This window comes from Hemitrygon akajei, chromosome 31 (genome assembly GCF_048418815.1).
Source record: "Hemitrygon akajei chromosome 31, sHemAka1.3, whole genome shotgun sequence".
NCBI classification, from domain to species: Eukaryota; Metazoa; Chordata; class Chondrichthyes; order Myliobatiformes; family Dasyatidae; genus Hemitrygon; species Hemitrygon akajei.
This window is the reverse complement of record NC_133154.1, coordinates 14,599,204-14,625,823: the sequence shown is the minus strand read 5'-3', so window position 1 is coordinate 14,625,823 and position 26,620 is coordinate 14,599,204. Positions and strand designations below refer to the sequence as shown.

At 41.2% G+C, this 26,620-nt stretch overlaps 1 protein-coding gene across 3 annotated transcripts in view; it reads left to right on the top strand.

Annotated features, from left to right (window-relative positions):
• Window positions 1-24,975, top strand: part of xpnpep3 (X-prolyl aminopeptidase 3, mitochondrial) — a 34,727-nt gene extending 9,752 nt beyond the window's left edge. For all 3 annotated transcript variants that reach the window (XM_073034062.1, XM_073034064.1, XM_073034063.1), the window contains exons 5-10: window positions 766-828; window positions 11,604-11,717; window positions 12,948-13,033; window positions 14,691-14,871; window positions 17,132-17,252; window positions 23,825-24,975. In XM_073034062.1, the coding sequence (XP_072890163.1) occupies window positions 766-828; window positions 11,604-11,717; window positions 12,948-13,033; window positions 14,691-14,871; window positions 17,132-17,252; window positions 23,825-23,988 (729 nt within the window). In that variant the 3' untranslated portion in view covers window positions 23,989-24,975. The remainder of the gene's footprint in view (window positions 1-765; window positions 829-11,603; window positions 11,718-12,947; window positions 13,034-14,690; window positions 14,872-17,131; window positions 17,253-23,824) is intronic.
• The last annotated feature ends 1,645 nt before the right edge of the window (window positions 24,976-26,620 follow it).

Genomic DNA, 26,620 nt, shown 5'->3' with positions numbered 1-26,620 from the left:
AATAGGTGTCCCAATGTCCAAAACTGGGGGCTATTCCTGTCCAACCATGTCTACCTAACCCAATGTTTCTCTGAGTCAATACTGTGGGGCCCTAAAATCAAGTTGCTTTGCAAAGTTTGCAGGGTAGCGTAGTGGTTAGCACAATACTGTACCAGTGACCCGGGTTCAAATACTGCGACTACCTGTAAGGAGTTTGTATGTTCTCCCCGTGACTGCATGGGTTTCCTCCAGGCAATGTTCCTTTCAGTTTATAGTGACCAGTGTGCATAAAAGTCTTGTGCAATTTTTTGCCCAGTGACAACATGTGCACACTGAATAATTTCTTCAATAAAAACAGTATAAGTAAGCCAGCTCTAAAATCTGCAGACAAATCATCACAAACTCCATGTTGTCAGCACCACCCACATCAAAAACCGGAAAAGGAAATGCGATTGTGTATGATCGTGAAGTATACTTAACATGCCGATGAGGTAAAGCGCAGTTTAAATTCCTTTGTGCGCCAGTAGTAAAAGATGTGCGCACGTGCACACCTTAAAGGGAACATTGCCTCCAGGTGTTCCGGTTTCCTCCCACAATCCAAAGACCTACTGTTAATTGGCCATTGTAAATTAGGCTAGGATTAAATCGGGGATTGCTGGGCAGCATGGCTTAAGGACTGGAAGGTCCTATTGCATCTCTATATATATATATATATATATATATATATATATATATATAAATAAAAAAGGTTGAAGAAGTAGTATAATGTTTATTATTTATTTCCAGGCATTTTGCAGCACCATGATTTCAACCAAGGCTCCAGTTAATGAGTCTTACTTGTACGCAAAGGTAAGCAATGACATTTCAAACCAGATACTTTTTTGAGCTGTACACGTGTTGACCACAAATGAGCAGGAGCGGCTTATCAAACCACATAGCAAGAGAATCCGTATGCTCACCATGCTTGGTAGATTTCCCCAGTTAATTGTCCCTCTGACATTTTATATAGCAGTACTTTTCTGCTTGTCACTTCGTTTTCCAATTACCTTTTGTGAGTTACTATTAAATTAGCTTCCACCTTCCCTAAGTTGACATCAGTTTAAAATTGCGACGACTAATAAGATTTCTCTTGACATCCTTGAGACTAAGTTTTGACTCCCAGCGTTTTAAGATTCATCTGAATGTTCCAGTGAAAGGAGACGAACTTTATCAGATATCCAATCACCCTGGGAGCAGCTTGCTACCCTCTTGGGTCTCTGATATTCTTCAGTCGATGTAAACAAGGTCACATGATCTTTGAGAAGGGATCAATCAGCAGTCAATTATGTCACTTCTCCCTATTCTATTGAGATATTTTTAAGTGAAAGGCTTAGATTGATTGCAGGATGACATAAAAATTAGGAGGGATGAAGATTTTATAGAGTCATCCTGGAAAGCTTCATAATCATCAAAGTGTAATTGCAATCGTAAAGATGGAAAATGCAGCATGTGACTTGCTCATAACAAGGTCCCACAGAAAGCAACTGAGGATAACCAGGTCCTTTGTTTTAAGTTCAAGGTAAATTTGTTATCATTCAACTGTAAACATGTATACCGCCAAACAAACCAACCTTCCTCTGGACCAAGATGCACAGCACAATACATGTAACTCGTACATATAACACATAAAGTAATATTACTACAAATAAATTAACAAATAATAACGTGCATTTACGACGCAAGTTGAAAAGTAAACAGTGTAACGTTACTCAGTTCGTACATGATGAGACCTGGGTGGTGGCAGGGAATTCTGTAGTCTTACAGCCTGGGGGGAGGTGCTGTTTGCTGTTTCCCATCCTAACAGTTCTTATCCTACTAGATAATGGCGGGGGGGGGGGGGGGTCAATGCTAAGGGCCCTGCATACACGACAGTCCTGATAAATATCTCAATATCTCTGATGGGTGGAAGAGAGCCCCCAATGATCCTCTCAGCAGTCCTTTGTATGGACTTGCAGTCCCATACCAGATAGTTACGAACCTGTACAGGACACTTTCAATGGTGCTCCTGTAAAAATTGGTTAGAATGGTGGGCAGGGGCTTCACTCACCTCAATCTCCTCAGGAAGTGGAGACATTGCTGTGTTTTCTTGACCAAAATGGTGTTGGGGGACCGAGTGAGATTGTCTGTCATGTGCACTCCCAGAAACTTGATGCTCCTAACTCTCTCCACGGAGGAGCCATTTATGTGAAGTAAGGAGTAGTCAGCCTGCAACTTCCTAAAGTCCACAATCATCTCTTTAGTCTTGTCCACATCGAGACTCAAGTTGTGCTTACACCATTCTGCCTCCTCTCCGTATGCCGTCTCGTCGTCATTTTGATGAGGCCAACCACTTTTGTGTTATCAGCAAACCTGATGATCCGTTTTGAACTGGATCTAGCAGCGTCAGTAGTGTGAACATTAGCAGGCTGAGCACGCGGTTCTGGGGAGCAACCGAGCTCATTGTGATGGAGCGAGAGACGTTTCTGCCAACATGGACTGACTGGCCTTTTTGCCAAGAAGTCCAGGATACGTTTACACAGAGAGAGATGCTGAAACCCAACGAGGACAGTTTACCCACCAGCTTCTAAGGGATGGTCATACTTCCGGCGAAGAAAAGGCTGCCGCTCAGGTCGGCGCCGGAAGTGCCTTGACGTCGCACGTGATGAAGACCATGGAGCGGCTGATAATACAGAATCTGAGGCCACAAACCAGGCACGCCCAGGATCCTCTTCAGTTTGCGTATAAGGAGAAGGTGGGAGTGGAGGATGCTATCACGTATTTGCTGCACAAATCACTCTCTCACCTAGAGGGGGTCAGTTGTGCTGTGAGGATTACATTCCTTGACTTCTCTAGTGCCTTTAACACCATCCAGCCCAAGATCTTAAGGCACAAACTAACGGAGATGGGAGTAGACTCTCACATGGTGGATTGGATAGTGGACTACTTGACAGATAGACCTCAGTATGTGCAGTTGGGAGACTGTAGGTCTGACACGGTGGTCAGCAGCACAGGGGCGCCGCAGGGAACCGTACTCTCTCCGGTCCTGTTCACCCTGTACACATCAGACTTCCAATATAACTCGGAGTCCTGCCATGTGCAGAAGTTCGCTGATGACACGGCCATAGTGGGGTGTGTCAGGAATGGACAGGAGGAGGAGTATAGGAAACTGATACAGGACTTTGTGATATGGTGCAACTCAAACTACCTGCGTCTCAATATCACCAAGACCAAGGAGATGGTGGTGGACTTTAGGAGATCTAGGCCTCATATGGAGCCAGTGATCATTAATGGAGAATGTGTGGAGCAGGTTAAGACCTACAAGTATCTGGGAGTACAGTTAGACGAGAAGCTAGACTGGACTGCCAACACAGATGCCTTGTGTCATTCAATGTCTGTAGTGAGATGCTGAAGATGTTCTATAGGTCAGTTGTGAAGAGCGCCCTCTTCTTTGTGGTGGCGTGTTGGGGAGGAAGCATTAAGAAGAGGGACGCCTCACGTCTTAATAAGCTGGTAAGGAAGGCGGGCTCTGTCGTGGGCAAAGTACTGGAGAGTTTAACATCGGTAGCTGAGCGAAGGGCGCTGAGTAGGCTACGGTCAATTATGGAAAACTCTGAACATCCTCTACATAGCACCATCCAGAGACAGAGAAGCAGTTTCAGCGACAGGTTACTATCGATGCAATGCTCCTCAGACAGGATGAAGAGGTCAATACTCCCCAATGCCATTAGGCTTTACAATTCTACCGCCAGGACTTAAGAACTTTTTAAAAAAGCTATTATTAATGCTTTTTGAGATAGTGATTTAGATGTATATCATTTTTTTTTTTACTGAGTTAAGTATTGTATGTAATTAGTTTTGCTACAACAAGTGTATGGGACATTGGAAAAAAGTTGAATTTCCCCATGGGGATGAATAAAGTATCTATCTATCTATCTATCTATCTATCTACTAACCATGGAGCTGAAGTCGATAAACAGCATCCTGGCATACGAGGCCAACATTTTGTTAAGTTTGTTGAGAAGTAAGTTCAAGTCACTGAGAACTGTTCTGCTCTTTTTATAGTGTCTTCAGAAGTTTTACATCGGACTGAAAGTTTGATATCTAGGCTGCAAAGTGGGGAAAGTGTTCCTGAGTTGTTATGTCTCTGAGTTGGGTTTGAACCCTTATTCTTCTGCTTTGCAAATCTATGCTACTCCTTAAGCTGCATCTGGCTGACATTGGACATAGATTTTAATGCTCTGTAAATTATTAGAGAAAAGGGATTTCTGTGACTCCCTACTATCAGACAGGCAGTACCATAGCATTAGGACAAGGGCTGTTAGCTTTCTCCCCCAGGCCATGAGACTACTGAATTCCCTGCCAGGTGTCATCTCTCACGCGGTGCCAGTCGCATTAACTTGTGTTAAGTGTCAATCTTCTGGAATATAGTTTATTATTTGTAGTAATATTACTTCAGGTGCTGTGTTTGAGTTGTATGTACAGTGTTGTGCACCTTGGTCGGGAGGAATATCGATTCGTACGGCGGTATACTTGTAAATGGTTAAATGACAATAAAGCTGAACTTGAACTCTTAAAGAGGTGAGGTTTTCTGGTGTGCAGCGGAAACAGGAAAGGACATAAAAACATGAAAAGCTGTAAAATACTGGGCAATATCCATATTGAAAGAAAAAGTCAGTATCATTTCGTCTTAAGAGAAGGTCTTAAGAGAAGGCAGAGGAAGTCGTTCGGCAATGGTTAGAATGAGACAACATGGCAAGCTTGGGCAGAAATCAATGAAACAAACTAAGCCAGTAGCAGGAAACTGTTGTTTACAAAGTATTATTTTTTGTGGGCCTCAGAACCAGAGTGAGTTACAATCGTACAGCATGCAAACTACAGCCATTGTGTGTGTGTTGGCACTCAAGCACCTGCCTAGACTACAATAGAGACAGGTCCTTTCACACGCTATGTCTACTAAACCCATTTTCCATTTTCCAGCACTTAGCTTTCTGTGCCATAGCATTTCCGCTGCCTCCATCATCTCATTAGGTAATGCATCCCAGACCTCAACCATGCTCTGGGTGGGGAAAAAAATGCTTCAAATATCGGAAACTCGCACCCCTTTACCTTAAAGCTTTGCCATCTGGTTATAGGCATCTCAGCTAAGGGAAACCATTTCTCACTGTCCATCTATGCCCGTCATAATTTTGTATCCTTCAGCCAGATCCCCCTCAGCCCCTTGCACTGCAAGGAAAACAAACACAGACTGTGAAGCTCTTATCCCAGGCAACAGGCTGATGAATCTCCTCTGGACCATCTCCAGTGCAATCACATACTTCTTGTGTAGCAACCAGAACTGCACACAGTACTCCAGTTGTGGCACAATTGATGCCTTGTGTTGTTGTGCTATAACCTCCCTGCAAGTATCTCGTCGTCTTAACCACTTAATCTACCTCAGCCACTGCCTATGGCATGTACACCAAGCTCTATATCTCAGTACTTCCTAGCATCCCACCATTCATTGTGTATTTGCAAACCTTATGAGTCATTTCAAAATGCAACACCTCAAATTTTTTAGATTAAATTTCAATCTACCATTTTCTGTTTACCTTACCAGTCATCAATAGTTTAATAATTGAAGACACTCAACATTACACGTTTTCATGTCATCTGCAGACTTACTAATTATTCCTCTTGCGTTCACATAAAAGTTGATGGTGTATATGACAAATAACATACCCCTGCTATACACCACAGATCACGGAGAACAACCATTTGACTTCCTTATATTCCTTGTACACCTTATATTCCATCTGGGTAGCCTTCAACCTGTTGGCATGAACATTAATTTCTCAAACATCCAGTAATTGCCTCCCCCTTCACCATTCCCCATTCCTGTTTTCCTCTCTCACCTTGTCTCCTTACCTGCCCATCTCCTCCCCCTAGTGCTCCTCCTCCTTCCCTTTCTTCCATGGTCTTCTATCCTTTCTTCTCAGATTCCCCCTCCTCCAGCCCTTTATCTCTCTCACCAATCAACTTCCCAGCTCTTTACTTAACCCCCTCTCCCCCTCCTGGTTTCACCTATCACCTACCACCTTGTACTTCTACCTCCCCACTCCCCCTCCCGGTTTCATCTATCACCTACCACCTTGTACTTCTACCTCCCCACTCCCCCTCCCGGTTTCATCTATCACCTACCCCCTTGTACTTCTACCTCCCCATTCCCCCTCCCTTCTTACTCTGACTTCTCCCCTAACTTTCTAGTCCCGAGGAAGGGTCTCGGCCTGAAACATTAACTGTTTACTCTTTTCCATAGATGCTGCCGTAGCCTGCTGAGTTCCTCCAGCATTTTGTGTGTGTTGCCTGAATTTCCAGAATCTGCAGATTTTCTCATGTTTGTTATCTGACCTCCTCCACTCATTTCTCCCCAGCCCTCCCTTCCTGACTTCTGGCATTTCCCCCTGCAACACTAGTTCCTACATTTCCTCCCCACCACCATCCAGGGACCTAAAGAACCATTCCAACCTCACCTACTGCATATGTCTTCCTGACATCACCTTTAGTTTCCTTTCCTGTACCCACCTCCACCTCTGTCCTCATTCTAGCCCCCATCACATTTTTGTTCCCCTCCCTCTCTAGTTTCATTGACTTAACACCCATACAGTTCACACATTCGATTCCATTCCCCCATCAAGTTTCATCTATCCTTCATCTCTCCTTCAATTGACTTCATTTGCCTTGCTTATTTATCGGATTCCATCATGGTAACCTTTGAGTCCCAGGTTCTCACCCTCCCCTCTCCCCTCCTTCATCACCCCCCCCCTCCCAAAACTAGTCTGTCTGACTCTATTTACTTAATTTGTTTGCTTCCAAGTATCACCAATCTCCCAACTCCAATATTCTCTCTCTCTCTCCCCATCACCCTTTACCTTCTCCTCAGTCTCACTCCTGCCCCTGTGTTCTGATAGGAAGGAGGTTAAGGCTTTAGAGAGTGCACAGGAGATGCTTGCCCGGATGAGAGGCATGTGCATTAAGGACAGTTGGACAAACCTGGGTTGTACTCTTTGAAACTGGAGGCTGAGAGGAGATCTGACAACACAAGGAACTTATCAAATTAGGCAGCATCCGTGGAGAAAAATAAACAACTGACATTTTTAACAAAGATCCTTCATCAGGACACCTTACACCTCTCAGGTGAGAGGATCTGATGGAGGTTCGTAAAGTTTTATGAGAGGCATAGATAGACGGCCAGTATCTTCCCCCCCGAGTTGAAATGTCTAACATCAGAGAGTAAGCATTCAAGTTAAGAGGGGTTGAGTTCAAAGGAGACTTGTGGGCAAGTTTTTTATGCACAGAGTGGTGGATACCTGGGGTGATGGTGGACACAAATACATTAGGGGCGTTCAAGAGGCTCTGAGATAGGAACATGAATATGCTGGAAGTGGCAGGCTGTGAACATTATGTAGGCAGAAAGATTAGTTTAGCTATGCATTTGATTAATTTTATTTTGCACAATATTGTGGACTGAAGGGCCTGTTCTTGTGCTGTACTAGATATTTTCCCTCTACTAGCTATCTCCTGTTCCACCCTCAGTCCTGATACAGGGTCTCAACCCCAAATGTCAGTTCCTCTTCCCTCACATATACTACTTAACCAGCTGAGTTCCTTCAGCAACACACACAAAATGCTGGTGGAACGCAGCAGGCCAGGCAACATCTATAGGGAGAAGCGCCGTCGACATTTTGGGCCGAGATCCTTCGTCAGGACTAACTGAAAGGAAAGATAGAAAGAGATTTTAAAGTAGGAGGGGGAGGGGGAAATGTGAAATGATAGGAGAAGACCGGAGGGGGTGGGGTGAAGCTGAGAGCTGGAAAGGTGATTGGCAAAAGGGATTCAGAGCTGGAGAAGGGAAAGGATCATGGGACAGGAGGTCTAGGGGAAAGAAAGGGGGAGGGGAGCACCAGAGGGAGATGGAGAACGGGCAGAGTGATGGGCAGAGAGAGAGGGAAGAAAAGAGGGGGGAGAAAAACTAAATATATCAGGGTTGGGGTATCTCTCTGCCCATCACTTTGACTGTTCTCCATCTCCCTCTGGTGCTCCCCTCTCCCTTTCTTTCTCCCTAGACCTCCTGTCCCATGATCCTCTCCCTTCTCTAGCTCTGAATCCCTTTTGCCAATCACCTTTCCATCTCTCAGCTTCACCCCACCCCCTCCGGTCTTCTCCTATCATTTCACATTTCCCCCTCCCCCCACTACTTTCAAATCCCTTACTATCTTTCCTTTCAGTTAGTCCTGACGAAGGGTCTCGGCCCGAAACGTCGACAGTGCTTCACCCTATAGATGCTGCCTGGCCTGCTGCGTTCCACCAGCATTTTGTGTGTGTGTTGCTTGAATTTCCAGCATCTGCAGATTTCCTTGAGTTCCTTCAGCAGTTTGTTTGTTTTATTTTTGCTTCTGCCATCACCCCTTTGTCCGCTATCACCAAACTATCTGTCAAATTGCTCCAGATCCTGTAGGTTCTTCTATTTTGGATCTTTTTCTGATGGGGGACCTTATCAAAGGCTTACCAGAGCCAATGAATATATTCAGAATCGGTTTATAAATGTGAAATGAGTGATTTTACAGCAGAAGTATAAATGAATTTGGCTGGCTGGTGGCGCAGTGACATCAGCGCCGGACTCCAGAGCGAAGGGTCCAGAGTTCGAACCCAGTCGGGCCGCTCCCGGACACGTTTTCCATCCGTGCCGGGCTGAGTGTCGAGCTCGCAACTCAGCCTCGTTAAAACAAAAACTGCGCTGTGAGAAGGACGTGGGGGACCACTCAGAGAATCTTTCCTCCAAGACAACCACTTGGGAAAAAAAAAGTGGTCGCCAAGGCTCTGGCAGAGTATGGCACACAAAAAAAAATTACTATTAATGACAAAATAAATAAATTGAACAAAGTAGGAAATAAATAATGAGGTATGATTTACAGGTTCATGGATTCATGGACCATTCAGAAACTACAAACCCCATTTCCAGAAAAGTTGGGATATTTTCCAAAATGCAATAAAAACAAAAATCTGTGATAAGTTAATTCACATGAACCTTTATTTAACTGACAAAAGTACAAAGAAAAGATTTTCAATAGTTCTACTGACCGACTTAATTGTATTTTATAAATATACACAAATTTAGAATTTGATGGCTGCAACACACTCAACAAAAGTTGGGACAGAGGCATGTTTACCATTGTGTTACATCACCTTTCCTTTTAATAACACTTTTTAGTCATTTTGGAACTGAGGATACTAATCGTAGTAGATTTGCAATTGGAAATTTTGTCTATTCTTGCTTGATATAACTTGCTCAATAGGAGATAGAACTGGACTGACAGCAGGCCAGTCAAGCACACGCACTCTGTGTCTACAAAGCCACGCTGTTGTAGCCTGTGCAGAATGTGGCCTGGCATTGTCCTGCTGAAATAAGCATGGATGTCCCGGGAAGAGATGTCGTCTTGATGGCAACATATGTCTCTCTAAAATCCTAATATACGCCTCAGAGTCAATGGTACCTTCATATACATGCAACTCGCCCATGCCGTGGGCACTGATGCACCCCCATACCATCACAGATGCTGGCTTTTGCACCTTTCGCTGATAACAATCAGGATGGTCGTTTTCATCTTTGGCACAGAGAACTTGATGCCCATTTTTTTCCGAAAACTAGCTGAAATGTGGACTCATCTGACCACAGCACACGGTTCCACAGTCTTTCAGTCCATCTGAGATTAGCTTGGGCCCAGAGAACTCGCCGGCGTTTCTGCATAGAGTTGATGTATGGCTTCCTCCTTGTGTAATACAGTTTCAAGTTGCATTTCTGGATGCAGCGATGGACTGTGTTAAGTGACAATGGTTTTCCGAAGTACTCCCGAGCCCAGGTGGCTATAATTGTCACAGTAGCATGACGGTTTCTTAGGCAGTGCCGCCTGAGAGCTCGAAGATCACGCGCATTCAACAGTGGTTTCCGACCTTGCCCTTTACGCACTGAGATGTTTCTGAATTCTCTGAATCTTTTCACAATATTATGTACTGTAGATGTTGAAAGACCTAAATTCTCTGCAATCTTACGTTGGGAAATGTTCCTTTTGAACTGACTAACAATTCTCTCACGAATTTTGGCACAAAGGGGTGAGCCACGACCCATCCTTGCTTGCAAAGACTGAGCCTTTGATGGACGCTACTTTTATACCCAGTCATGATACCTCACCTGCTACCAATTAGCCTGCTTAATGTGGAGTCTTCCAAACCGGTTTTACTTGAATATTCTGTGCACATTTCAATCTTATTTTAATTCTGTCCCAACTTTTGTTGAGTGTGTTGCAGCCATCAAATTCTAAATTTGTGTATATTTACAAAATACAATTAAGTTGGTCAGTAGAACTATTGAAAATCTTTTCTTTGTACTTTTGTCAGTTAAATAAAGGTTCACGTGAATTAATATATCACAGATTTTTGTTTTTATTGCATTTTGGAAAATATCCCAACTTCTCTGGAAATGGGGTTTGTACATGCCATATTGACATTCATAGTTATCTCTTCAAAAGATTCAATTAAATTAATCCAATGTGATCTCCCCTTATAGCCATGCTGACTATATTTGACCAATCACTACCTCTGCAAGAGTCAGGATACCGGGTGAAGACCCTACAGATAAATTACTGTCTTAAATAATGGTCCCCTGTCGTGTTGTATGTGCATGAGTATATTATTGTTTGGATTTGTACTGTAGGTTTTTAAAAGAATGCATCAATGAGATGTTTCTCATATTTGTTTAACATAGAAATCCTACAGCACGATACAGGCCCTTCGGTCCACAATGCTGTGCCGAACATGTACTTAGTTTAGAAATTACCTCGGGTTACCCATGTCATGGTTTCTTGAAATAACCAGGAGACGCAGAAGATTCTTCGAGAAATTTAAGCCTTTATTTGCAAACAAAAGCTGAGACAATTAATGAACGTGTCACTAATTGCCTGCTGAGTCTAGTTCACAGTATTCTTTATAGTAATTTCTTATCTTAGTTTCATTAGTATATACTTGTTCTAGTGCCTTGACTGGTTCTCATACCATCACACCATCGCACGATCCTCTCTAGTCTACTCCTTGGAACATGTGTCCCCCTTCCCAGCTTTGACTGGTCCCCATACCATCACACCATTCCACGATCCCGTCTACCACCGTTATCTCTACATGCTTACTTTCACTGTTAGCTACATTTTCAAGGCACTGATGCATTCAATAGTACAGAGACAATACAGAGATTACATTCTGGCTAATAAGTTGGATACATAGTAAATATAAGGCTGGTTTTTCACTGTTAGCTACATTCTTAAGGCACTGATGCGTTCAATAGTACAGAGGCAATACAGAGATTACATTCTGGCCAATAAATTGGATACATAGCAAACACAAGGCTGGTCACATAGTTCTGGCCACACAGCAAACGTTGCAACTTTATTCTCCAATACCCATAGCAATCTATTATTCTATTGTAGAGAGTAGCATTCTAAAATATGTTTGGTTTCCATATAAGTGGATTGAAGAATGGCCTTTCATTACCCGTGATCCACAACATTTATACTTTGCAGTTTGACTTTGAGTGTCGAGCTCAAGGAGCAGATCTTCTGGCCTACCCTCCAGTTGTAGCCGGTGGAAATCGCTGCAATACCCTGCACTACGTGAAAAACAACCAGCTGATTAAGGTAACAATGTGGCCGTTCCTTAGTAAATCATAAGATTAATGTGCACTATTTACTGATTAATACTTATTCAATAAGAAATTTCCGATGTTGTTCATCTCCCTAGGAAATCTCGTTGCTGTACAGCTCTGTCCTTTGAAGTGGCATGTATTTTCTCATATGTACAGTTTGGTCGTTCCTTTAGATCCAAACCTATTACTACCAGGTGCTTTGTCCTTTGATCTTTGTTCTTTGAAACCTTTAACCATGTCTTTGATCTGATGTCTTAACATCTCATGTGACTTAGTATGACATTTTTATTTGATCACGATCCTGTGAAGTTCCTTGGGTCGTGTTAGGAAGTTAATAGTATTGTATAAAGGCACTCCACTCCCATCCCCCACATCTGACGAATGCCTTACTTAAGTACAGCCCAAGCGAGCATCTTAGAGACATTCTACCGGCTTTCATAAGGTTGCAGGAATCTCCTGCTGAATGAGAACTTTACGGCCACGTTTCTGACTTGAAAGCTGTGTGTTTTACGGGAATGATGCAGGCAGGCTTCCCAGGAATATCGTGACTGTCTTGGGTGCAAACAAGATTAGGCAAATGCAATTTTCTGTCAAGATAGCTATAACTATTGTCACATCAGCAGGCTGCTGGAGGATGCCCATTGACCCTCTACACAAAGGAAAGCTAATTTCAGAAATTGGGAGAAGTTACCCAAATCCATTCTACAATTGGACTGAACATGAAAAGCAGATCTGTTTAAAAGTGAAATGGGAGTGCCCTACTGCATTGCTGGGGCAGGGGGAGGTTACCACTCGTTTTCCCAACCCTTACCGTTAACACTAACACCTATCCATTAGAAGTTCACCCAGAGCAGACCACACTTTCATCATATCTAATCAATAAGTTAAAAGAACTGCTAATGGTGGAAAATCAAGATCAAAATTGATTCAGTGACGTGTGGGCAAAGAAACAAAGTTAAAAACTGGAGGACTGAAACGGCCTAGGTCTGGGCAATACCTTGGGTCAGGTTGTTCAGAGATGGTGTCAGTCAGCAGCTCTCCTAAGGGTAGTGGAAATCTGTAACTCCATTCCCCCCCCCCCCCCCCCCAGAAATGCTTTTGAAATGTCAGCTAGATTGGTGTTGGACAAGGAAATTCAGAGTACTGGATTCAGAGTGGAGAGCTGGTACAGAAGGCATTCTCTTATTCCTATGGTAACACATTTACTCCATTCTTTTTCCAGGAAGGGGAGCTGGTTTTATTGGATGGAGGGTGTGAGTATTCTGGCTACGTCAGTGATGTCACTCGGGTCTGGCCAGTCAGTGGAAGGTGAGACACTCAGTTTAAATTCACCCCAGGAGACATGTTTCTGTGATTGCCACTGATTTGTTTACCTTCCTTTCTGAAGTGGTGGTCTCATGCTTGGTGTGTTTCAGTAAGCCCCACCCATCCTTAGTCTCCAAGTAACAAAAAATGCTGGATTATTGAATGTACTGCATGTTACAGCAGGATAAAGGTCAAGGAAGTCGTTCCACATAGATAACCTAGTGTTCACTGTGCATGGTGTCAGTCACAGACCTCTGTCCACTTAGAAGAGTTGGGAGCTGGTGACTTGGTTATCCTTATCAGTGAGAGAATGCTGAGTGACATCAAGCAAAATGAGGCGAACAGAAATATAAAATGTTTGCAGAAATGAAGCTCTGCAAATGGTTTACCTGTGGAAAAACTTGAATCAGTCCATTCCTGGAACTTAAAAATTCGCAAAAATGGCAGCCTTCGTGGTGGGAGAGATTAAAAGCCAGCAAGTCAGCTCAGATCTGCCAACTTTAAAGTTTGGAAGGCATCCTTCCACTTCACAAGTATCGTGGACACCTGTGCTGGTCTGAATGAGGCCCCACAGATTTCCTCAAGTTTATCCTTCCTTAGTCCAGGAGGTAGTGCCTTTGGTTGGGAATAATGTGCATGCCAGGAGAAAGTTTAATAAACCTTTTAATTCATTTCATTCCATTAATTTTAGTATATTTAATTGCACTTTGTACGTGCATTGTAAATTTATTAAAAACTAATTATAAAAGAAATTGATGTTGCTAATTTTGTATTTTGAATGTGTGTGGATCCCAGTGTCACTTTGACAGCCAGTGAGTCTGGGATCGGGGCTTCACTGGGTATCAAAGACATACTGGGAGCAGAGCCAGCTTGGAGAGTCTTACAATCAATGGCCTTCCAGAGGAATCACTCTAGAAGATACAGTATGGTCCGAGGGGATGTAATCAGTGAACTCAGTCCGACCCACAAGGTGAGCCTGTGGAATAGCTGGGGGGGGAAGCACATTTAAGACCAACCAGAGAAAGGCACGATGGAGCAGGAAAGAGGGAAGGATGCCACAGGATTTGAGAAGGTTAATGTGGAGCAAAAGCGCTGGCTCAGGCCACTCAGCCCATGCAATGTGAAGGGTCAGTTTACTTCTCGGTCGAAAGCCGCTTCTGCGGCAGTCAGGTCATCAAAGGATAGAGCAGCTTTTTGCCACGGCACCGGGGTCAGGAGTAGCACTTGCGAGAGACTGGCTTTCTCTAGGGGCTCATCTTCACTCTGAGGTTGTGACCATTGCTGTAGTTATAGGAGGGCCCATGCACACGCTTGGTTAAATGTTTAGTTTTGTAGTTGTGTAACTTGGGGAGACTTAATGAAGTACCTGCTGAGTTTGAAGTGTTGTTGGATGTTTAGTGTCGTAGTTTCTGTAAAATTTAGGGTGACTTAGATGTTTGGTTGAATGTTTTGCTGTTTGTTTGTAAATAAGTGGTTAATATGCTTATTGGTAATCAGTGTCTTCTCTCTCATTTACCAAACCTGTGAACCTGCTTCCTCGTAACAGCCCAAAATCCTGTTTCTGTGCTTTAAAATATCTACATTTTTATTCCTTCCCCTGTGAAAATATGTTTGAACTGAGCTGTGAGGACACCCTAAGTAGCTTGTTGGTCTGTTGCAGATTCACAGAGCCTCAGTCTGAGCTGTATCAGGCCATCCATGATATTCAGAAGTCCTGCGTCAGTCTCTGCACTCCTGGGATCAGTCTGGATAACATCTATGCCTTCATGTTGAACCTTCTTGGACAGAAGCTGAAAGACCTGGGATTCCTGCAGGAGAAATGCCAGAATGATGTCTTCAGGGTAAGTTACAAGGCCGGACAAATAATAATCTACAGGGGAAGCCAACTGATTGGGATGAAGTTACAGTTGAATTATGAAGCATTTGGAAGGCAAGCAGACTGGCCTAAAAAAAAAATAGGAACCCCTGTGAATTTATGTGCAGCGAGATTACCATTTCATAGTTCTCCAAATCTTTTTCCTCCCTAGCAGAGAGCATGGATGTTTGTAGTGTGGTGTTTGTAGGTGGAAAACAGTGGGGCAGTGTAAACACATGGACACTGCAACCTGCCAAGTCACCATGAAGCCAAGGTAAAGGCTGATGATCAGGAATCACCGGATATTGGTCTGGAGAAGGAACCGCAGGTGAACTCTCAAAGGCAAATTCCAGGACATACCAGGGTCTTGGAGGGTTGTGACTAGTGGTGTCACACAAGGATCTGTTCTGGGACCTCTACTTTTCGTGATTTTTATTAACGACCTGGATGTGGGGGTGGAAGGGTGGGTTGGCAAGTTTGCAGACGACACAAAGGTTGGTGGTGTTGTGGATAGTGTAGAGGATTGTCAAAGTTTGCAGAGAGACATTGATAGGATGCAGAAGTGAGCTGAGAAGTGACAGATGGAGTTCAACTCGGAGAAGTGTGAGGTGGTACACTTTGGAAGGACAAACTCCAAGGCAGAGTACAAAGTAAATGGCAGGATACTTGGTAGTGTGGAGGAGCAGAGGGATCTGGGGGTACATGTCCACAGATCCCTGAAAGTTGCCTCACAGGTAGATAGGGTAGTTAAGAAAGCTTATGGGGTGTTAGCTTTCATAAGTCGAGGGATAGAGTTTAAGAGTCCTGGGGTAATGATGTACCTCTATAAAACTCTAGTTAGGCCACACTTGGAGAACTGTGTCCAGTTCTGGTCACCTCACTATAGGAAGGATGTGGAAGCATTGGAAAGGGTACAGAGGAGATTTACCAGGATGCTGCCTGGTTTAGAGAGTATGGATTATGATCACATTAAGGGAGCTAGGGCTTTACTCTTTGGAGAAGGAGGATGAGAGGAGACATGATAGAGGTGTACAAGATATTAAGAGGAATAGACAGAGTGGATAGCCAGCGCCTCTTCCCCAGGGCACCACTGTTCAATACATGGCTTTAAGGTAAGGGGTGGGAAGTTCAAGGGGGATATTAGAGGAAAATTTTTTACTCAGAGAGTGGTTGGTGCATGGAATGCACTGCCTGAGTCAGTGGTGGAGGCAGATACCCTAGTGAAATTTAAGAGACTACTAGACAGGTATATGGAGGAATTTAAGGTGAGGGGGTTATATGGGAGGCAGGGTTTGAGGGTTGGCACAACATTGTGGGCCGAAGAGCCTGTAATGTGCTGTACTATTCTATGTTCTATGTTCCAGCTGATTTTCCCAGGAAGATGGAATGTAGTAGACCTGCTCCACAGTGGTTGTAAAACATGATGTGCTGCCAGTATGCCATCAGATCTCCAATCCAACTATGAACACTGTTCCTTTTATTCCCGTTATTTATTTATTTTTGTTTTATAATGTTTTTGCCTATGCATTGTACTAAACAACAAAATTCATGTCCCCCTAGTCAATGATGATAAATCTGATTCTGAAGTACACAGCAGACCAGTCAGCAGCAAGAAAGGCAAAACAAATTGATCTTTGTTTCAGATGAGACTCTAAAAATTATAATTAAATTCATATGGAGTGCTTTCTATTTTTACTTTTAAATCTTTAACGTTCGTGTTTTTTCTTGTGTGAATACTCTGGAGGACTTAGTGCACGGAAACAAGCAATTAGGCCCAATTAGTCCGTGCTAGCCTTCTTCTTTCCACCCTCCTGTAACCGAATGAAAACTGCTCAGTTTAAGTCATTATGATTTTCTCTATTCCACTAGCCTTAGTGCTCCCCTGTTAGTAAACTATGGAAACATAGAAATACAGGAATAGGGTTAGGCCATTCATCTCTTCAAGCCTGTTTCACCATTCAATATGACCATAATTGATCCTCCATTTCAAATCGACTGATTGTGCTTTCCCCATACCCTGTTAATCCATGTGTGGCTAGAGACCCCTCTCTCAGTATCTTGGCCTCCACCACCTCTAGTCAATTCCACATGTTCACCATTCTGAGTGAAGAAACTTCTCCCCATCCGTGTGCACACTCACTAAGCAAAATGTCTTTCTAGATATTAAAAATAAAACAAAACTTAATAGGTTTTGGCATTTTTGCATTGTCCTTGAAGCAAATTGGTATTTTGTATTGATTGTCTAGGCTGTTCACAAGTACTGCCCACACCATGTAGGACATTACCTTGGGATGGACGTTCATGACACCCCAGACATCGCACGCTCCATAGCCCTACAGCCTGGCATGGTGGTCACCATCGAACCTGGTAAGAAAACTGTGACTAATTAACCTACAATTTTAAATTTTTCATTACAAGGTTATTGATTTCAAGACATTCCAGTTTTGATCCAATTTTCACCCAAGGTTCAGATAGTCATGTTATAAATGTCAAATAGAAACATAGAAAACCTACAGCACAATACAGGCCCTTCGGCCCACAATGCTGTGCCAAACATGTACGTACTTTAGAAATTATCTAGGGTTACCCATAGCCCTCTATTTTTTTAAGCTCCATGTACCTTCCAGTTCACATTGTTTTAAAACACATAAGCCTATTTGCCTATCTGTCTTTCAGTTTATTTCTTGGACTGTTTGCCTGACTTGTTTACAAGCTAAAGCGCTGTTTGTAAAAAGTGTCTTGGCAAATTGGAATGCATATATCTCACATCCCCATCACTTTTCAGTGTCTTCATGTATCCTAACAAAATCAATTTTGTACTCGGTGATGGACAAAAAGAGGGATGTAAAAAGCCCACCGGGTTCCTGGACAGTGTGACCCCCGATGTGGCCTCATCCGCATTGGAGAAGCTAAACACAGACAGGGTGATCACTCTGTGGAGCACCTGCACTCAGTCCACAGGAGTGACCCTGAGCTTCCAGTCACTATGTAATTCACTATCCCACTCCCACTGAGACCTCTCCATCTGTAATGTTACGAGTTCAAACATAACCTCATTTATTTCTCCTGGGCATTAACGTAACAGCCTTGAAGAACCAATATTGAATTCTCCAACTGCAGGTAAATTGCTCGTTCTTTCTCTTTATATCATGACTGGCCGTTGGCCATTCCTCTTCCTCTCCTTCTTTTTTAAAAATCTTTGTATTTTCTGTCCCACTCAGCAAATGCTACTAGGCCGGACTATACAACATCAACCTGACTTCACATTATTCAACAAAGAGCCTGTCTATTCAGCAACAATCATCTATTGTTTCGCCATTGGACAGACACCCCCTAAGTTCCACCCATTACTTTCTGGCTCCTTCTCTGTTATCTAGACTAATACACGCATATCTGCCCTCCGCCCCACCAGAGATAGTGTTCCTCTTGTCTTCACCTACCAACCCAGAAGCCTCCACGTCCAGCGCATAATTCTCTGTAACTTCTGCCATCTCCAACAGGATCCCACCACCGAGCACATCTTTCACTCCCCCCACTTTCCCCTTTCTGCAGGGATTGCTCCCTATGAGACTCCTTTGACCACTCATCCTTTCTAGTATTTATCCTTGCAAGCAGAACAAGTGCTACACCTGCCCCTACACCTCCTCCCCCAAACAGTCCTTCCAGGTGAGGTGATACTTCACCTGTGAGTCTGTTAGGGTCATCTGCTATATCTGGTGCTCCTGGTGTGGTCTCATCTCGATGAGACCCAACGTAGATTGGAAGACTGCTTCACCAACACCTACAACTCCACCCACCAGAAAAAGTGGGATCTCCCGGTAGCCACCCATTCCAATTCTATTCCCATTTCAATTCTATTCCCATTCCAATTCTATTCCCATTCCCATTCTGACTCATCAGTCCATGGCCTCTATTGCCGTGATGAAGCCACACTCAGGTTGGAGGAGCAATACCTTATATTCCATCTGGGTAGTCTCCAACCTGATGGCATAAACATCGATATCTCGAATTTCTGGTAATTGCTCCCCCCCCCTTTACCATTCCCCATTCCTGTTTACCTCTCTCACCCTATCTCCTTACCTCCTCATCACCTCCTTCTAGTGCTCCTCCTCCTTCCCTTTCTTCCATGGCTTTTTTTTTTCTTTTTCAATCTTTTTATTATTGTTATTAATATCAACAAAATAAAATGATACACAGATAATGGGATTACAAACATACACTTTCCAACTAAACATGAGAGAATACATAAGCAATGATTACAGTATAAATGAGTATTCCCAAATCATGAACGATACAATACACAAATAAACAAGTCAAACCTAGGTATATCATAATATTTTTTTTTTTTTAAAACAGAAAAAAGAAAAAAAATTATGCAAAAAAAAATAATCTAATAATCTAATAACTAATAGAGAAAAAAAAGAAAAAAGAGAAAAAGAAAAAATAGAAAAAAAGGGCTGTTTATAATATCTCACAACAATAGAAAATCATCAGTGTCGTCAACTCCGATCCTCTCAACATATATAAAATCAAAACTGGTAAAACAAATAGGCTTGGAACAGGGTCATATTACATCATATGAAAATATTGAATAAATGGTCTCCATATCTTTTCAAATTTAATAGAAGTATCAAATACGGTAGGAGGATTAATTTCTTTCCAATTCAACAAAATAGATCTTCTAGCCATTAATGTAAGAAATGCAATCATTCGACAAGCGGAAGAGGATAAGTGGAGTGAGTCCATCATCGGTAAACCAAAAATTGCAGTAATAGGATGAGGTTGTAAATCAATGTTCAATACCGCAGAAATAATATCAAAAATATCTTTCCAATATTTTTTCAAAAGCGGACACGACCAAAGCATATGAGTTAAAGACGCTATCTCAGAATGACATCTGTCACAAATAGGATTTATATAGGAATAAAAACGAGCCAATTTATCCTTGGACATATGAGCCCTGTGCACAACTTTAAACTGTATTAATGAATGTTTAGCACATATAGATGATGTATTAACTAATTGAAGAATTTTATCCCAATTCTCAATAGGGATAATAAGGTTAAGTTCTCTTTCCCAATCATTTTTAGTCTTATAGAAGGGCTCTGAACGTATCTTCATAATTATATTGTAAAGTTTTGATATTAGCCCTTTCTGAAAAGGATTTAGTTCAAACAAATTCTCCAAAATACCTGAAGACACAAAATTTGGAAAAGTAGGAAGTACAGTATTTAAGAAATTCCTAATCTGTAAATATCTAAAAAAATGAAATCTAGGCAAATTATATTTATTAGATAATTGCTCAAAAGACATAAAACAATTATCCAAAAATAAATTGGAAAATCGTAATAATCCTTTAGTCTTCCAAGCTGAATAAGCTTGGTCTATAATAGAAGGATAAAAAAAGCAATTGGATACAATAGGAATATTTAAAACAAACTGAGTCAACCCAAAAAATTTCCGAAATTGAAACCATATACGTAAAGTATGTTTAACTATTGGGTTGTCAATTTGTTTCGGCAATTTAGAAAGAGCAAAGGGAAGAGAAGTCCCTAAAATAGAACCCAATGCAAATCCTTGTACAGATTTAATTTCCAAGTTCACCCAATGAGGGCTAAAAGATATATCCCAATCCTTTAACCAACATATCAAATATCGGATATTAACTGCCCAATAATAAAATCTAAAATTAGGCAATGCCAATCCACCTTCCTTCTTTTGCCTTCTGTAAATATATTTTACCTAACCTAGGATTTTTATTCTGCCATATATATGAGGAAATTTTTGAATCAACATTAGCAAAAAAAGATTTCGGAATAAAAATTGGTACCACTTGAAATATATATAAAAACTTGGGTAAAATAACCATCTTAATAGCATTAATCCGACCTATCAGAGATAAAGTTAGTGGTGACCATTTAGTAAACAAACATTTAATTTGATCAATTAAGGGTAAAAAATTAACCTTAAATAAGTCTTTATAGCTTTTTGTGATTTTAATCCCTAAGTAAATAAAAGAGTCATTAACTAATTTAAAAGGTAAATTTCCATAAATTGGAACCTGTCTATTTAAAGGAAACAATTCACTCTTATTAAGATTTAATTTCTACCCGGAAAAATCACTAAATTGAACCAACAATGATAAAACTGCAGGAATGGATTTCTCAGGATCAGAAATAAATAATAATAAATCATCTGCATATAATGATAACTTATGTATATCTGTCCCACGATTAATGCCAAAAATGTTCTGTGATTCTCTGATAGCAATTGCCAAGGGTTCTAAAGCAATATCAAATAATAATGGACTAAGAGGACAGCCTTGTCTAGTACCCCGAAATAAACGAAAAAAGGGAGATCTTAGATTGTTAGTAAGCACCGAGGCTACTGGAGTATGATATATCAGTTTAATCCAGGAAATGAATGTCGGACTAAAATTAAACTTCTCAAGCACATAAAATAAGTATGGCCATTCAACTCTATCAAATGCTTTCTCCGCATCTAATGAAATAACACATTCTGAAGTGCTATGTGAAGGAGTATAAACAATATTCAATAATCTCCTAACATTGAAAAAAGAATAGCGATTTTTAATAAAACCGATTTGATCTTCCGAAATAATTTGGGGTAATACCTTCTCCAGCCTGGATGCCAGTAACTTGGAAAAGATCTTGGAATCTACATTCAATAAAGATATTGGTCTATAGGATGCACAGTCAGTTGGGTCTTTATCTTTCTTCGGTATTAAAGAAATGGAAGCTCTATAAAAAGATTGTGGCAGATTGCCCAATCTAATTGCTTCTTCAAAAACCCTGCATAACCAAGGAGAAAGAGTAGCGGAAAAACATTTTAAAAATTCTACTGTATACCCATCTGGACCTGGTGCTTTCCCAGAATTCATAGAGGAAATAAAAATGAATGATCGTCTGATGATAATTTTGGAAAATTCAATTTCCCAAGAAAATTTTTTTGTAGTTTAAAATCAGCCCAAATGAAAAAACTAAAAAAAACTAGTATAAGAACCATAAGATTTAGAAAAAGACCTCCCACCCCCCACCCAAGAAGAAAAAAGACCATCCCAGCCAGGGATAGGCTGGGAAAAAGGAAAGATGTAACTAACTCTATCCCAATATCAGCAGAAGACAACTCCGTATATAAAGGATAAAAAAGAAGATCCACCCAAACTCTAAAGAAATAATAATCACTATACTAAAACCAAACTTATTAATATAATTAATCGTAAAAAAAACAAAAAGAATATAATCACTAGTAACTTATAAATTGGGTTAAAAACCCAAACACCAAAAAAAATTTAAACTGTGATAAGAGATGCATTGTAGGACGAAGACGAGAGATTAAAAAATGGCAAAATCAAAAAATAACCCAAAAATATTTTAGAGAAGAAATCGCCATCTTAGTAAAAAAAATTCACCTTCAAAGGTTTAATAATAATAACCGAAGATAAAGTACAGTGGTTGAAGTAAGTAAAATAACAAGATTAGTAAGTCAAAAAAAAACTTTAACTAGAGTATAAAATATAAAGTAAACCTACACCAATAGCCAAAAACAAAATCTGGTTTTGGAAATAAAAACCATCTTGCACGATCAAAATCACTGATTTATTAGGAATGAGAATCCGTAGCAGTAGGGAAGTTCTCATTCAAAAATCTTCTCGCTTCAGACGTAGAAAGAAAGACCTGCCATGGAGCATTCGGAGGCGATATTCTGAGCTTCGCAGGGTATAAGAGCACAGGTTTTAGATTTTTCTCATAACATTCAGACATCAGAGGTTTAAAAAGAAGCCTTGCCTTCATTACTTATGGACTAAAATCTTCTACTAAATGGAAGTTGTGATCTTGAAATTTGACCATCCCTACACGCCGAGCCACACGAATAAGTTGCTCTTTAACATGCACATAGTGAAATCGGACAATTACAATCGGTGGTTTAGCTGAAGCACTTGTTGATCGATGCATAATTCTGTGAGCGCGATCGAGTAACGGAGGACTGTCTGGAAATACAGAAGGGAACGCATCCTTTAAAAGTTGAGCAAAGTACTTCGAGGGGTCCCCTTGTTCAATACCTTCCGGGAGACCAAGTATGCGTAGGTTCTGTCTTCTGGACCGATTCTCAAAGTCGACACTCTTGGCTTTAAGTGTTTCCACTTGTTTAATCGCCGAAAGTAAGTTCTGCTCCAGTTTTTCAATGATCAAATCTCGCTTCCGAGCGTCTTCTTGCAGAGTTGCGATTAGAACTTGCTGCTGGTTAACTACTGAATCCGTCTTATCCATATAATCTTGAAAAGCCTTTATATCTTGTTTAAAAATTTGTCGTTGTTCTTCAAATTTTTCATTTAAGACCTCCAATAACATTTCATAAGTCAATTCAGTACGTTTAGGATCAATCTGCTTTTTTCCGTTTCTGTTAGGATTTTTCCCAGTTTCTCGCCCTTTAGATCTAAGAGCCATTTCTTCAAAAATTCACAATAAACTCTTAAAGATAAGTCCAAAAAAGTAGCAAGAATCTTTTGGTGTAGGTAAAAATAAGTTTAAAAAAAAGTAAAGGTTATGGAGCGAATCTGAAACAGTGCCTAGTCCATGAGCGTCTCCTGCTGACCTCCCTTCGATGGTCTTTTACCCTCTTTTATCAGATTCTCCCTTCTTCAGCCATTTATCTCTTTCATCTTTCAACTTCCCAGCTCTTTACTTCACCCCTCTCCCTCTTCTGGTTTCACCTATCACCTTCCACCTTGTACTTCTTCCTCCCTCCACCTTCTTATTTTGACTTCTCCTCCTTCTTTCCAGTCCTGACGAAGGGTCTCAGCCCAAAATGTCGACTCTTTTCCATAGATGCTGCTGGTTTACTTGTGATTACTTGAAAGCTTGACCCTCCCTGCTTTACTGTTAAATGTCCTTCTGGTATCATTGTTCCCACTACAGGAATATATATCCCAGAACACGACTCCTCGGCTCCACCACGATTTCGGGGAATTGGGATTCGGATAGAGGATGACGTTTTGATAACAGATGAGGCACCCGTTATTCTTTCTGCAGACTGCCCGAAGGAATTGTCTGAAATAGAAAAGATCATGAACTGCCGCTAACAAGCAAACAATGGAAACCTCATCAATTTAGGCTTTGGTAATCAGGGGAATGACAGAGAAGGTCACAAGCAAATCAAGCAATTCTGCTCAGTTAGAGATAGCTCTGTATAAAATGTGAAGATGACAGCAGCTTGCATTGTGTCAGTCTGTCTTAGTATGGAAACCCACAATAGTATTTCTACTCCAAGATAGTTATATGCAAAGACATGCACCAAACCATTTTTTTGACTGAAATTGAGAACTTTTTTTCATATAAATGGACAGGAATATTTTCCATACGAGCAACCTGGAAATGTTTACATATTGCTATAAATGATAAAGGGATCAAACAACTATCTGGTACCCATATGGACGATGAAGTCTCTTGACTATTTTGTGGAGAACTGATACCTTTGATTCCTGTCAGAGGCTAGCTGACACTAGATGATCGACATGAATCACCTCTCTGGGATAAGTTATTTGTAAAGAATTTTGGAAACAGTTCACTGATAATATCGGTTTCCATTAATGTCTGAACTTCCCAGATTGTATATATAAATAACCTAAATAATGTAAGTGCTGGCATCTGATATAAAAACCATAAAGTGCTGGAAATACTCCACAGGTCAGACAACCACTGTGGTGTTACAATTAACAAGAAATTCTGGTATAAGTCATTGATGTGAAATATTACTCGTTACCTCGCCTTATTGGTCTGTCACAGATTTATATTAGTGTAATAATTTAACACACCTTACCCCAGACTGTTAGTCTGTGTCAGTAGTACAACTTCACATCTGTGTGTTAAGTAACACAGTATTCATTGCACAATTGAGTTTCTGAATATTTATACATCACAGTAACTTCTTAATGTTGGAGTGTTTGTAGCAAATCTTTAATCTACAGAGCAAAAATGTTGCAGTTAATATGAAAATGATATAATTTTATTTAATTTCATTCAGAAAAGAAATCACAAACATTAAATGTGAGTGCCTTGCTTTTCATTTATACATTTTCGATTATTTTTCTTTCTGCATAATGGAGGGTAAGTCCATTTTAAAGTAAATCTGCTCCCTTCTGCATTCCTTGACTCTTCCTCCATATGTAGCTGGGAAGATGGAGGAATCTACATCTTCAGCAATACTGGAGAGATGGGGCTAATTCTCCTGGCTGTAGTGCACCCACCACCTACTCCAGTCAGTACACCTTTGCACATCTTAAGTTCTCTTGGGGACGGCTCATTGTAGTCTGACATTCAGTCATACAACATAGAAACAAATTTTTCAGCCACTGTGCCCATGCTGGTTTTCAAGTGTCCGTCCATTTACCCACACTTGGTCAATAGCTTCTGTGCTTTGGCACTTCAAATGCTTATTTAGGTATTGCTTAAATGTTATGAAAGTACCTGCCTCTGCCATCCCTTCAGGCAATGAGTTCCAGATCCTCTGCACTCTAATTTTACATACCTCAGCAATGGGAAAACATATATTCTTGAAAAAGGATCTAGTGCTTTCCCAGCGTATATGATGAATAAACTCTCGGGCTTCCAGCCCAGTACATACATAGTTTATATCGGCTATAATCAATACCATACCCAGTACATACATCGTTTATATCGGTTGTAATCAATGGGATTAAGGTTGATTTCCTTTGTCTCCAGTTTTTGCTTTTAACATTGTCTAATGAAGACGAAGATGTAGACTTTTCCACAGTTTGTGAGGTAGTGTGTTCCATCTACACTTCTTGCATGACTACTCTGTGGTCTGGATGGATGGACAAGCAGTTCCTGATACCACGCTGAATGCTTCTCTGTGCAGCCGTGGGCTGGCTGTTCTCAGGAGATATTGCAGTTCTTCAAGGAGGCATTTTGTATATTCTTGAATCTTATTCTCCATTCACCTGGTAACCTCATCCCATAACTGAACACCAAAAAAGATAGTTTGTTTCTGGAGTCAGGCGTACCTGAAGACCTTATTTATTTACGTATTAGGATCTAGTGCAGAATAAGCCCTTCGGCCTGTCTAGCAGTGCTGCCCAGAAACCCTAGCCTAATCATGGGTCAACTTACAATGACCAATTAACCTACCAACCCGTATGTCTTTGGATCATGGAACTAAACTGGAGCACTCAGAAGAAACCCACATGGTCACAAGGACAACGTCCAAACTCCCTACAGACAGTGGCGGAAATGAACCCGGGTCACCGGTACCGTAAGGCGTTACGCTATAAGGGGAGCACTACCATGCCTCCCCTAACTGAGATTTACAAGCATCAAACATACACATTTCACTGTATGTTTTGGTGTACATTGATAAATAAACCAAAAAAATTGTATCTAACATCTGAGGTCATGATCTTCAAATATAGTTTTCCTCACTTGCTGACATTTCAAAGGTGAGGATGGATTTCATCATTTCCTTTCACAGAAGTTTCCTGATGTACAGTATGGGAAAGAGTCAATGTTTTTCAGGATCACACCATGTTGGAGACAATGCCATACACCAGGGGCACATTTGTGGACGTTGAGTGGAAAACCAAGACAACAATGATTTGAAGCTCAGTGTCTGAGTGTACACTACAGCTCAACTACTGAGATGACCTTGGTTCTGGAGTGAAGTCCTCATAGATTGAGTGGTCTTCCATCAGTTCCAAA